The sequence below is a fragment of the Trichosurus vulpecula genome, chromosome 3, assembly GCF_011100635.1.
Source record: "Trichosurus vulpecula isolate mTriVul1 chromosome 3, mTriVul1.pri, whole genome shotgun sequence".
Lineage (NCBI taxonomy): Eukaryota > Metazoa > Chordata > Mammalia > Diprotodontia > Phalangeridae > Trichosurus > Trichosurus vulpecula.
This window is the reverse complement of record NC_050575.1, coordinates 48,351,215-48,364,639: the sequence shown is the minus strand read 5'-3', so window position 1 is coordinate 48,364,639 and position 13,425 is coordinate 48,351,215. Positions and strand designations below refer to the sequence as shown.

The following is a 13,425-nucleotide window of genomic DNA, read 5'->3' as shown; positions in this document are numbered from 1 at the left end:
AGCTCAGAATGTATCCCAGTCTTAGTCTATGGGATAATGATTAACATTGTGTTTTTACCTTTGTTTCACAAACTTCTTTTCCCTTTGTCTTGTTCCCATATCATTTTGAAAGAATGTTCTGTTCCAGGGATTTTGGGAGGCAGATGACAAACCTGAGTACTAATTTACCAATTGAAAACAGCAAGATTTACTGATTGTCTTATCCCTTGCCAGGATGTATTTCGGGGGTCCCAAGTTTTGTTTTTAAGATCCCAGTATTTGGTAACTTGCCCATATGCCCTCTGGTCACCCTCTACAGCCCAACATTGGAGGTGACCTTGGCCATCTTCCTAAGGAAGGGGAGTAGGGAGTATCTACCCTGTCTACCCTTAGAGCTGCTGTGGGATCAATTTTAGGTTTTAACATTATAATGATAATCCCAGACAACTTAGTTAACAGTCTTAACAATTTTCATTAGTGAGAGTAAAATTGTTTTAGCTGTAAGATAAGGTTAGCAGGGCTTAATAAAATAACATCACTAGTTTTAACCAAATTTTTTTCCACTATCTTTTAGTCTCAACAAAATTCAGATTAAAATTTGTTTTGTCTAACACCATTTCAGGCTCAGTGGTCACTCAAATTTTGCACTATATAATTATTTTACAATACAATTTAGAAATATGATGAGAACATGGACAGACATTAATTGCATTTCCAAATCATTGCTTATAAAATTATTGATAGAAAGTTGGGCTTACGAAGCACAGAGGCTGGTTAGCTTTTGACCTTGTACTGCCCTGGTCCATCAGCTTTTCTCCTCTCCCCACAGTTGGAAAGCTTTGTTTTGGGGGTGGTTGGGTCAGAGATTTGGGAAGGAGGGAGAAAGAGGGCACCACTCCTTGTGTGGGAGGGACTAAGGATGGGGGAGTGCTGGGAGGTTGTAGAGTCTGGTACCCTAATTAAAGGTCCAGGGGTCCATTGAGAGTGGGATTTGGTGGATAAGGAGGAGGGTCCCTGAAGAACGTAAGACCTTCCTGATAAGGGTTGCTCAGCTTCAGGGGGCTTGGAGTGCCATGTTCCAGTGGCGTGGGAGCAAGGACTCAGGGATTTGAGAGGAGACATTCATCTGCTTGTCTAGAGGGGTGGGCGTCAGGGTGCCCAGGGATGTTGCCAGTGGGGCGCCCGCTGTAGCTGCTATGCCTCCTCCCTCCTTCATTTAGCCAGGTGGGGGAGGGTAGCTCTCATTCCTTACCATTCTTCAGCACTCTCTTTCTTTAATTTGATCTGGAATGAGAGGAGTTAACAGAATCTGCTAAAATGTTTTTAGCTGCTCTAACATTTCATTGTAATCTTAGCCCCATCAGAGCCAGGACGACTGGATTTTAATAGTTCTAACTTTTCACTGTAGCCCTAGTCTAGTCAGTGCTGGGACCATGAAGGAGAATCTTAAGAGTTTTTTTTTTTTTAAACTTTTACTCAAATAAACTTTACTTCTGTGTCCACTCCTTACCGGGAAGGTGGGAACTTTGAACCTGCCAGTCAAGGTGAATGGGACTCTGGAAAAGATCCAGTGACACCTACTTCCCTCTTCCCCCATACTGGAGAGCTCAAAGCTTCAGGTCTGAAGCATCTCTTTTTTTCAGATCTATGCATTTTCCCAATATTTCCCCTCTTCCTACCTTCTCTGTTCCTTGAAAGGCAGTGTTATCTTCTCAGGCTCATAATCTACAAGTCATCATGTGTCCCACAGCTGCCTCTCTCCAATAAAATCTGTTGCCAAGATTCTCAGTTTCAGCTTTGTAGCATCTCTTGAATACTTTCTGTTCTCTCCTCTGATACTGCCACCACACTGGGGTAGTCCTTCATCAGTTGACCACCAGGATTATTTCAGAAATTTGTTGGTCTGTCTGCCTGCTTTAAGTTTCTCACCACTTCAGTCCATCCTCTATTCAGCCTCCAGTGTGATTTACCTAAAGTGCAGGTCTGGCCGTGTCTCTCTCCTTCTTCCCTCTCTCCCCTCAATTCAGTAAACACTGGTAGCTCACATTTGCCTCCTGGATTGAATAGAAAATGTCCTTCATAAATTAGCTCCTTAAGTTTCCTACTCCCTCCGTAATTCTTCAATCCAGTGACACTGGCCTTCTTGATGTTTCAGGAACAAGACGTTCCATGTCTTGGCTTTCTTTGGCTGTCCCCCATGCCAGGAATGCACTTTCTCCTCATGTCTGCTTACTGGCTTTCCTGTCTTCCTTGAAGTCCTAACTAAAATAGCTTCTTCTACAGGAAGCTTTTTCTCCATCCCATTTAATTGTAGTTCCTTACATCTCTAAATTATCTCTTTTATCCTGTGTTTGCTTCTTGTTTCCACCATTAGATTATGAGCTCCTTGGCTGTCTTTTACCTCTTTTTGTATTCCCAGTGCTTAGCACAACGCTTGGCATATTTCAGGTCCTTAATAAATGTTTATTGACTGACTGACCAGGTATCTTGAATGCCAGATCAGCAATATCATAGAACTGGATGGCATTAACAACTGTACTGAGTACAAACAGAGGGCGCACCTAGAGGGATAAGATAAGAGTTGATGTTAAACTTTCCAGGATCAGACATCTCTATGTATAGAGGATGTCTCCCAATAATTTGAGCTGTTATTGACTATATAGCACAAGGATAAATACTTGGTAAAGCAAGAAGAGACTCATCCAGAATATTCCTCCATTCTAAGCATAGCACTGGAAAATTTTCATTCTTCTGTATACATTGCTCTTCTCTCTGTCAGAAACTGTTGGCTCTTCTTTGATGCTTCTCTTCCCCTGTGTGGTAGACCTCGGTATCCATTTTGGAGATAGTACAGATGTTTCAGATGGAGTCCTTGGTTTCTCTGGCAAGATCATGGAGAAGTGTTGTGATACTGTTAGCGACCTCTATTTCTGTATCACTTATGCTACTGACACTTAATCACTACTGGGAGAAGGTAAGAGAAAATACCTCATTATGAAAAGCCCAGAAACACACAGCTTGGTAGTTTCTGGGTTATTGAACCCTAGTCATTTCCTGTCCTCCTCTCCTCATTCCCTGAACACCTTTTCTACCCCATGGCCTCCCTCTACATCCTCTCACCCCATCTTCCTGCGATTACCTAAAGGCAAAGGGGTTCTGCCCCCAACTCTCTATTACTTTCTTTTTTTAAAAAATTAATTTGGTTTTCAGTCCTACTTATCCGTTTTCCTCCTCCCCTACCCACTGAGAAGGGAAGAAAAACAAAATTCATTGCAAATATATGCAGTCATGCAAGACAACTTTTTGTATTATGCATGTTGCAGGAAAAAAAGAGAAATGTTTCAGTCTGCACTGTATTTCCATCAACTTTCTCTCTGAAGTTGGATAGCATGTTTCATTTGTCAGTCCTTGGAAATTGTGAATGGTCATTATGTTGATTAGAGTTACTAAATCTTTCAAAGTTGATTATCTTTTTGGTGTTGTTGTTATTGTATAAATTGTTCTGATTCTGTTCACTTTGCATCAGTTGGTAAAAGTTCTCTGAAAACCTCTTCCGTCATTTCTTACAGCAAGGTTGTATTCCATCAAGTTCATATCCATTCCCCAATGTATGTATGGCATCCCCTCAGTTTCCAATTCTTTGCCACCATGAAGAAGGTACTATAAATATTTTCATACATATGGATCCTTTTGCTTTCGTCTCATTGGGTTATAGTAGTGGTACTGCTAAATCAGAAAGTGTACACAATTTAACCACTTTATGTACAGTCCATATTGTTTTATAGAATGATTGGCCAAGTTCACAGCTCTACCAACAGCTTATTAGTGTATCTGTACAACTATAGCCCTTCCAACATTTGTCATTTTCCCTTTTTGTCATCTTAGCCAGTCTCATGGTTGTGAGGTAGTACCTCAATTACTTTATATTTGCAGTTCTCTAATTATTAGTGGTTTAAGCCTTTTTTTGTATGATTCTTTTTTTTTAAATTTTATTTTATTTTAGACTCAAGGGCCAGAACACAAATACAGAATAGAGAAAAGGAATAAAACATATCATAAACTTAAATATTGAAACTTAAATACAAAGAAAGAAAGAAAATCTTGTCATGTGCATAGCAGAACATAAGAGAGTATTCAGAATATGTAACAATAGATTTTCATTTCAAGAAAGCCTACATGGGGGTCAGAGCCAAGATTGCGGCTGGAAAGCAGGGGCTTGCCTAAAGTTCTCCCCCAGAACCCTCCAAACACCTATAAAAATGCCTCTGAACAAATTCTAGAACTGCAGAACCCACCAAATAGCAGAAGGAAGCAGGGCTCCATCCCAGGACAGCCTGGATGATGAAGGGGTAGCCTATGGATTGGAACTGGGAGCGGAGCAGAGCAGAGCCCAGCATGAGCCACGCCTGACCAACCAGACAGGGAGCTGTGCAAAACAGGCCCTAGTGCCCTGAATCAGTGAGCTGTGGCAGTTACCAGACTTCTCAACCCCCAAACACCAAAGACAACAGAGAAAGTTACTGGGAAAAGCTGCTGGGACAGAGTGAAAGGAGTTTGAGGTTCAGCCACCACCCCGGGGGCAGCAGAGGTGGTGCAGCTACAGAGCTACAGCTGCAGTTGCTTCTGGCCCCAGGCCTACCTGGTGGGAGGAATTAAGTGGCAGATCTGAACAGGAGTACAGAGGCAGCTTAGATCTAAGTCGCAGTCCAGGTTGGTGGTTCTTGGGGTAGGAGGAGTGCTGGTGTGGCAGAGCTTGCTATGTAGCTCTGAAAACAACAGCACATCCCCTCAAGCTTGGTACAAAGTACTTTCTATTCTACAAGCAGTCATACCGCGATGAAAAACTCAAGGGTCAAGTAAGTTGGCTGGGAACATGGCCAGGCAGCAAAAATGGACTCAGATTCAGACTCAGACTTTGGAATCTTTCTTTAGTGACAAAGAAGAACAAAACATACAGCCAGAAGAAGTCACTTTTTGAGTATGTACCATGTACCGCTGAGAAAAAAAAAGTATATTCCTTTTTGTCCCCATTTAGTTTTCTCCAGAGGTCTATCATACCTGCCTTTTCTAAAATTCTATTCACCTCCTTAGCTTGGGAGGCCTGGGGATCACCCCCAGTTTCATGTGCCCAGCATTCTCCCAGCCTGAATGGCAGCTCCATTTTTTTTTTTCATTCAAGATAATACTTAAATTTGCAGGGTATGATATTTTTGGTCAGATTCCTAGGTCTTTTGCTCTTCTATATATTGTGTTCCAAGACCTGTGGTCCTTTAATGTCTCTGCTGCTAGGTCTTGTGTAATGCTAATTGTGGCACTATCATATTTAAATTATTTTAATCTTAATGCTTTGAAAAATTTTGACTGGTATTCCTATGAGTTTTCCTCATTCTCATAGGATCTCTTTTAAGTGGTACTCAATGCAATTTTTCTATTTCTACTTCCCTGCCTTGTTCTAATGCTTCAGGACAATTTTCTTTAATTATTTCTTGCATTATTGTATCAAGATTCTTTTTTTTTTATCATAACTTTCAATTAGTCTGATTATTTTTATATTTTCTCCTTGATATTTTCCAAATCTGTTGTTTTTCTTATAAGAGGTTTCACTTTGTATTTTTTCATTATTCATGTTTTGTTTAATTATTTCTTGATCTCTTATAATTTCACTGGCTTCACTTTGCCCAGTTCTAATGTTTCTTGGATTATTTTTAGTTTTAGTTTTTCTCCATCTCTGTCAATTGATGTTTTTTAACAATTATTTTATTATTTAATATTTTAGTTTTCAACATTGATTTCCACAAGATTTTGAATTACAAATTTTCTCTACAGTTATGCCCTACCCCCCACTCCAAGATGGCATATATTCTGATTGCCTGTTCCCCAGCCAGGTTTCCCTTCTGTCACCCCACTCCCCCCCCATCCCTTTACCCCTTACTTTGTTGTAGGGCAGGATAGATTTCTGTACCCCATTCCCTACATATCTTATTTCTAAGTTGCATGCAAAAACAATTTTTTTTTTCGAGCATCTGCTTTCCCACCCACCCTCCCTAAGAAGGCAAGCAATTCAACATAGGGCACACATGTATCATCATGTAAAATACTTCCACAATAATCATGCTGTGAAAGACTAACTATATGACCCTCCATCCTGTCCCATCACCCTTTATTCAGGTTTCTCCCTTGACCCTGTCCCTTTTCAAATGTGTTTGCTTTTAAAGAGCTTAAAAAATGTGTTTGCTTTTGATTACCTCCTCCCCCTATCTGCCCTCCCTTCTGTCATCCCCTGTTTTTTATCCCCTTCTCCCTCCTTTCCTGTGGGGGTAAGATACCCAATTGAGTGTGTATGTTATTCCCTCCTCAAGTCAAATCCCTCATTCCCCCTCACCTGCCCCCTCTTCCCTTCCCACAGAACTGCTTTTTCTTGCCACTTTTATGTGTGATAATTTACCCCATTCTATCTCTCCCTTTCTCCCTCTGTCAATATATTCCTCTCTTACCCTTTAATTTTATTTTTTTAGATATCATCCCTTCATATTCAACTCACCCTGTGCCTTCTGTCTATATATATATTTTCCCTTCAACTACCCTAATACTGAGAAAGGTCTCTTGAATTTCACACATCATTTTTCCATGTAGGAATATAAACAAAACAGTTCCATTTTACTAAGCCCCTTATGAATATTCCCTTCAACTACCCTAATATTGAGAAAGGTCTCTTGAATTTCACACATCATTTTTCCATGTAGGAATATAAACAAAACAGTTCCATTTTACTAAGCCCCTTATGAATATTCCCTTCAACTACCCTAATACTGAGAAAGGTCTCATGAGTTACAAACATCATCTTTCCATGTAGGCATGTAAACAAAACAGTTCAACTTTAGTAAGTCCCATATGATTTCTCTTTCGTTGTTTACCTTTTCATGGTTCTCCTGATTCCTGTGTTTGAAAGTCAAATTTTCTATTCAGTTTTGGTCTTTTCATTGAGAAAGCTTGAAAGTCCTTTATTTTATTGAAAATCCATATTTTACCTTGGAGCATTATTATATGTTTCGTTAGGTTCTGTCATTTGATTTTTAAAATCTTTTTAAAGATCTTCTATAAATTCTTTTTGCGCAGGTGACCACTTGATGTTACTCTTTGGGGGTTTCTTTACTCCAATATCCTCCTGGTTATGAACTCCAGTCATCTCTATTCCCATAATATCTTTATATGGTTGGATTCTTTCTCCTTTGCCTGTGCATTTTTTGTGGTAATAACTTGATTTTTGTAATCACCTCTAGCTCTGGAGTATGGGAAATGGTTCCTCTTGCCCCATGTCTTCAGTTCTCCCCTCTAGCCTGGAACCAAAGCTAAACCTCTATCCCAAAAGACCCCTCATGGCAGTGGGCTCATAGTTTATATGCCATTGGAAGAGCAGGTGTTTCTGGCTCAAGATGCATTAAGAGACCCTGGCCCTTTCAGGTTCTCACTGTGAGTGAGGTAATGTCCATTCAGTGAATGGGCCTCTTTAAGAAGTTAATGAAGGGATGGCCCCTTTAATCAAAACTCAAAAAAAAAAAATCAAACTGGGAGGGGAAGACCCTCGGGGTTCCTGGCAAAAAGAGAAGCAGTTACTATTGGGTATTGGGTATTTACTTCCATAACAGTCATGTTGTGAAAGACCAACTATATTTCCCTCCATTCCCATCCCATCTCCCTTTATTCAGTTTTCTCCTCTGACCCATTCCCTTTTCAAAAGTGTTTGCTTCTGACCACCACCTCTCCCAGTCTGTCCTCTCTTCTATCATTCCCTGCTTTCCCCTTCCGCCCTACTTTTCTGTAGGGTAAGATACCCAGTTGAGTGTGTATGTTATTCCCTCGTTAAGCCCAATCCAATGATAGTCAGGTTCACTCATTCCCTTTCACCTCTCCCCTATTATAACAGTTTTGTCTTGCCTCTTTTATGTGATATAATTTACCCCATTCTATCTCCCCTTTTCTCCTCCCAATATATTCCTCTCTTACCCCTTAGTTTTATTTTTTAGATATCACCCCTTCTTATTCAACTCACTCTGTGTCCTCTATATAAATGTATGTTCCCTTCAACTACCCTGATAACTGAGAAAGGTCTCATGAGTTACAAATATCATCTTGCCTTGTGGGAGTGTAAACAGTTCAACTTTAATAAGTCCCTTACAATTTCTCTTTCTTGTTTACCTTTTTTTTGCTTCTCTTGATTCTTGTATTTGAAAGTCAAATTTTCTATTCAACTCTGTTCTTTTCATCAAAAATGCTTGAAAGTCCTCTATTTCATTGAAAGTGTATATTTTGCCCTGAAGTATTATACTCAGTTTTGCTGGGTAGGTGATTCTTGGTTTTAATCCTAGCTCCGTCAACCTCTGGAATATCATATTCCAAGGCCTTCGATCCCTTACTGTGGAAGCTGCTAGATCTTGAGTTAACCTGATTGTGTTCCCACAATACTTGAATTTTTCTTTCTGGCTGCTTGTAATATTTTCTTCTTGCCCTGGGACCTCTGGAATTTGGCTACAATATTCTGGGGAGTTTTCGTTTTTGGGATCTTTTTCAAGAGGTGATTGGTGGATTCTTTCAATTTCTATTTTACCCTCTGGTTCTAGAATATCAGGGCAGTTTTTCTTGATAATTTCTTGAAAGATATATTTTAGGCTCTTTTTCCAGTCATGGCTTTGAGGTAGTCCAATAATTTTAAAATTCTCTCTCCTGGATCTTTTTTCCAGGTCAGTGGTTTTTCCAGTGAGATATTTCACGTTGTCTTCTATCTTTTCATTCTTTTGGTTCTGTTTTATAATTTCACGATTTCTCATAAAGTCATTATTTTCCATTTGCTCAATTCTAATTTTTAAGTAATGATTTTCTTTAGTGAGCTTTTATATCTCCTTTTCCATTTGGCCAATTCTGTTTCTTAAGGCATTCTTCTCCTCATTGGCTTTTTTGGATCTTTTTTGCCCTTTGGGTGAGTCTATTTTTTAAGGTGTTATTTTCTTCAGTATTTTTCAGGTCTCTTTTAGCAAGCTGTTATCTTGTTTTTCATGGTTTTCTTGCATCCCTCTCATTTCTTTTCCCAGTTGTCCTCTACTTTTCTCACTTGATTTTCACAATCCTTTTTGAGCTCTTCCATGGCCTGAGACCAATTGATATTTTTCTTGGAGGCTTTGGATGTAGGATCTTGGACTTTGTTGTCTTCTTTTGACTGTATATTTTGATCTTCTTTGTCACCAAAGTAAGATTCTATAGTCTGAGTTTTTTTACACTGCTCATTTTCCAAGCCAATTACTTTACTTTTGAGCTCTTTCTTAAGGTATGACTGCTTCCAGAGTGGAGAGTGCTCCATCCCAAGCTTCTGGGGTTTTGCACAGCTTTTTTTTCCCAAGGTTCTTGTAGGCACCTATAAATTTTCAGTTCTTCTGAGTTAATATGATCCAAACTGGCCTGTGCTCTGGTGTGTGAATGACCTCATGCACTCTTTTCGGCCTTATTGCTAGGAGGACTCCCTCTCCACAGCCACCACAAACTCTGCCACCCCAGCACTCCTCTTCACCTCAGGACCGCCAGGAGTGCAACCCAGATCCAAGCAGGGCAATGCAATAGAATCCTGCCTCAGCACCAACAAAGAGATCCCTGTACTCCTGCTTTGAACCGCCACTTGATTCCCTCCACCATTTGTGGACCTGGAGCTCTGGAAACAGCTGCTGCCACCGTTGGTGCCACAGCTACCTCTGCTGCCCTGGGGACTGGGACCAGACTCTTTTCTCACCCATGTCCAACAGAGTTTTCTTACTGACCTGTTCAGTTGTCTGGTGTTTGTGGGTTCAGAAGTCATGAAACTGCCACAACTCAGTGATTCAGTGCCCTGAGGCCTAGTCTGCCTGGTCTGCTTCAGGGAGTCCCATGCTAGGCAGTGTTTAACCCTTTCCAGCAACACTCCAGGCCATCTTGGGCTGGAGATTTGTTTCACTCTGTCATTTCCTGGCTTCTGTAGCTCTAGAATTTGTTTAGAGTCATTTTTTACAGGTTTTTGGAGGGATTTGGCGGGGAGCTCAAGGAAGTCCCTGCTTTTACTCTCTATTTTTGGCTCTACCCCTCAGTATTTTGATTCCTTCTCTGACACCACTGTGGGGGTTGGGCAGGAAAGGTGGGGCATTAGGAGGTGGTTTTGCAGCAGAGGGTGAGAGAACATATAGCTAATGGCGAACATTATAGCCAATATATATTTTTGGAGCAAACTAGATCTCTGCCTGCACATAGGAGGATGTAATACAAAAAGAGATTTCCAAAATGAAGAAAAAGTTGTTAGTTGTTGAATAGAGGTGACAATTGAAAATTTCAGCCAAGTTAGAATATGATATCAGAAAGGTAGATTTGAGGAAGATTGGCATGAATGGGAAAAAGGGAGATGGTAGAATGGGAGTAGTTGACTTCTAGTAATGGCACTGTCCTAACTATAGGGATGGCAGTTGATGGTAGAATAGAATGTCACTAAGTCTTAACAGCATTGTTTCTAGGACATTGTGGTCAAGGCAGTGGGGAAAGTCACCCATGTGATGGGGAGGTTGAATTGAGGGGGTGATATCTGTTGGGCTTGACTCCCTCCTCCTTCGGAATAGGAGTAGGGTGGTTGTTATTGGCAAATCTCGATGGAAATTATCATATCATGAAATTATCATAGAGGTTTGCTAGGTAGTAAATTTGCCCCCTCCTATAAGGAGGGAGTATTGGGAATAAGTTTAGATGGTTCCATTGAGATAGGCATTACCAGGCTGTTTCTGGTCCTATCTTCAACATTGATTTCTTTCCTAATTTTGGTCCTCTCTGTGTATGGAATTTAGAGCAAAAGAAGCCCTAAGAAAAGAACACCACCACCATATATGATCATTATATTTATCACATTGTTCACCTCCATTTAGGTGAATCAGGCCTAAGAATTGTGGCTATCACCACTCTACCATAACCTCAGCTTCCAACTGTTCTTCTTGCACGTGTGATTTAATCCTATTGCTCCTCTGCTTACTTCCATGCTATCCTGGTATCCAGGATAGGCTTGGTTCTCTAATGCTTTAGCCATGTTTCTACTATTTGGTGCCTCTAAATAGTGCCATTGAAATGGTGGCATCGTTTGCTTCCAATTACTTCATCTTATCCTTGGGACCATGAGTTCCACAGGAACTGTATGTTACAGCTGTCTTCCTATTGGCCTCCCACCTGACTTCCCAACATTGTCATACCTCATTCTCTCTCCTGAAGTCTTAGTTCCAGGAAAGGAATTACTGATTTAAACTAAGTCTCCTACAATTCACTTATTAGTATAGGATTCTGGGAGAGATTAGACTCAAGAGTTGGGGGTGGGAGGAGATCATACATAACTTGGGGAGGCTTGAAATTTCATAAGGTCCTAAATTCTGATTTTTGGTTTGGAATAGCTAAATTAAGCAAAGCCTATTCATTTGACTTGAGGAAAACCCTAATGTAGCTGAGGGAAGAAGAGGAGGGAGGTTTTACTGAGTGCATGGGATTCTTTTGTATTTGACATTTTCTTTTGTGAATATTTTCAGATTATGTCTACTTTGAAAATTCTTCAAGTAACCCATACTTGATAAGAAGAATAGAGGAGCTCAATAAGGTAATGTGGTACTAATTTATTTTGTGCAGGGATTTTAGGCTCATTATAATTATTAATAATAATTGATGTTTATATAGTGCTTTAAGGCTTGTAAAATAGTTGACATACATTAATTTATTTGAGCATTACATGGTGTCCTCATTTTACTCATAAGGAAACTAACTCCCTGAGGTTGAATATCAAACCCTCGTCTGCTTGACTCTTAAGCCTAGTGTTCTGCCTACTGTGCCATGCTGCTTGTAAGTTACCCCTGAGATTTTGGAATATAGACAAACTGATGACACCAATATATCATGACTTAGATTGACACTACCGATAAACCCTTGAATTCACCAAAACTTACATCAACTTTGCTTATAATCTTAATTCTTAATCCATAGTCTCTGTTTATTTAAAACAAATTCATAATCTGTCTACTTTGCCTGTTTTGAGAAGTATAGCTTGTAATTTGACCTTACTGAGGACCTCTTATTATCCTTTCATTTACTTACATTTCATTTCCTTGTATGGTGCTTTTCCTCCAATCCTCCCTAATCTGACTATAGTTCTCCCTTGTAGGGAATGTACTATTATTTGTTTTGTAATCCCATATGCTTTGAGCAGCCTTGTTCTTACTTGATCTTTTTATTGTTCCCAGCATAGGTCTTCTTATTTTTCTTGACATTATTTGCTAGTTTTTTGTTCTTTTTGAGCTTTAACATTCCTGATTCCGCCCCTTGACATATAAATGTAATCTACAATGATATCTGATGGCAATAAAATACCATTATTAAAAAAATATGGCATCTCTCCAACACCTTTATAGCTTCCTGTCTTGGCTTTTTCTGACTTAGACCATTCTTTATTACATCTTTGCTTATATCTGTGAAACCCCAACCTACTATAGTTTCTCCTTCCTCTGAATCCTGCCCTACTTCTCATGCTGGTCATTGTATGTAACATCTTTGCACTATATTTATGTCATTTTATAGGTATGCTTATAGATAATGTCTTATTTGCTCAACAAAACTACAAATCTTAGAAAGTCTGAACTACCTTATATATCTTCTAAGTGCCAGCCTCAAAACCAAGCATTCTATAAGTGGTAAGGGTTAGTTAATTGATAGCTTTGTAATCATTTATTTGGTTACTTAAGCAAATCCTCTCTTTCTTCCTTATCTCCCACTGCTGACAGTTCTCATATTAATACATATGTCAATAAATATAGAGTACCTATTGCATCTTTAGCACTGAGGATAAAAAAAACTCACATACAATAAATAGTGGAAAGAACAGTGGTCAAAGAATGAAGATTTGGGTTCTACTCTCAGATTGGCTGCTTAATCATTGTAATATTGAGGAAGTAAACCACTTCCCCCATCTGTAAGTTGAGGTCTGTATGATGAGGGGTGTTGGGATTTGAAGGTTGACTCTGACTAGAAGTTTCTGTGAAAAAAGTTCTTTGTAAACTTGAAAGCTTATTTAAATGTAAATTTTTTTATTTTTGTCATTATTCCTGCTCTATTTCTAATCTAAATACTGAGACTATAAGGCAGCTAGATGGCTTAGTGGTTAGAGTGGGCTTGGAGTCAGAAAGACCTTATTTCAGATCCATCTTCATAGACTTCCTAGCTGTGTGAGCCTGGGCAAGTCACTTTGCCTCTGTTTGCCTTTATCCACTGGAGAAGAAAATTGCCAACCACTCCAGTATCTTTGCCAAGAAAAACCCTTGGACATATGGTCTGTGGGGTCACAAAGAGTTGGACATGATGGAATGACTAACAACAATAACAATGAGGCCATATCAGATTTTTGTGTCATGATATTTA

General features: G+C 39.6%; 1 protein-coding gene across 7 annotated transcripts in view; it reads left to right on the top strand.

Moving 5' to 3' along the window:
* MTA1 (metastasis associated 1) overlaps window positions 1-13,425 on the top strand; it is a 285,890-nt gene that overhangs the window by 93,575 nt on the left and 178,890 nt on the right. For all 7 annotated transcript variants that reach the window (XM_036749079.1, XM_036749078.1, XM_036749077.1 and 4 more), the window contains exon 2: window positions 11,550-11,617. In XM_036749079.1, coding sequence (XP_036604974.1) covers window positions 11,550-11,617 — 68 coding nt within the window. The remainder of the gene's footprint in view (window positions 1-11,549; window positions 11,618-13,425) is intronic.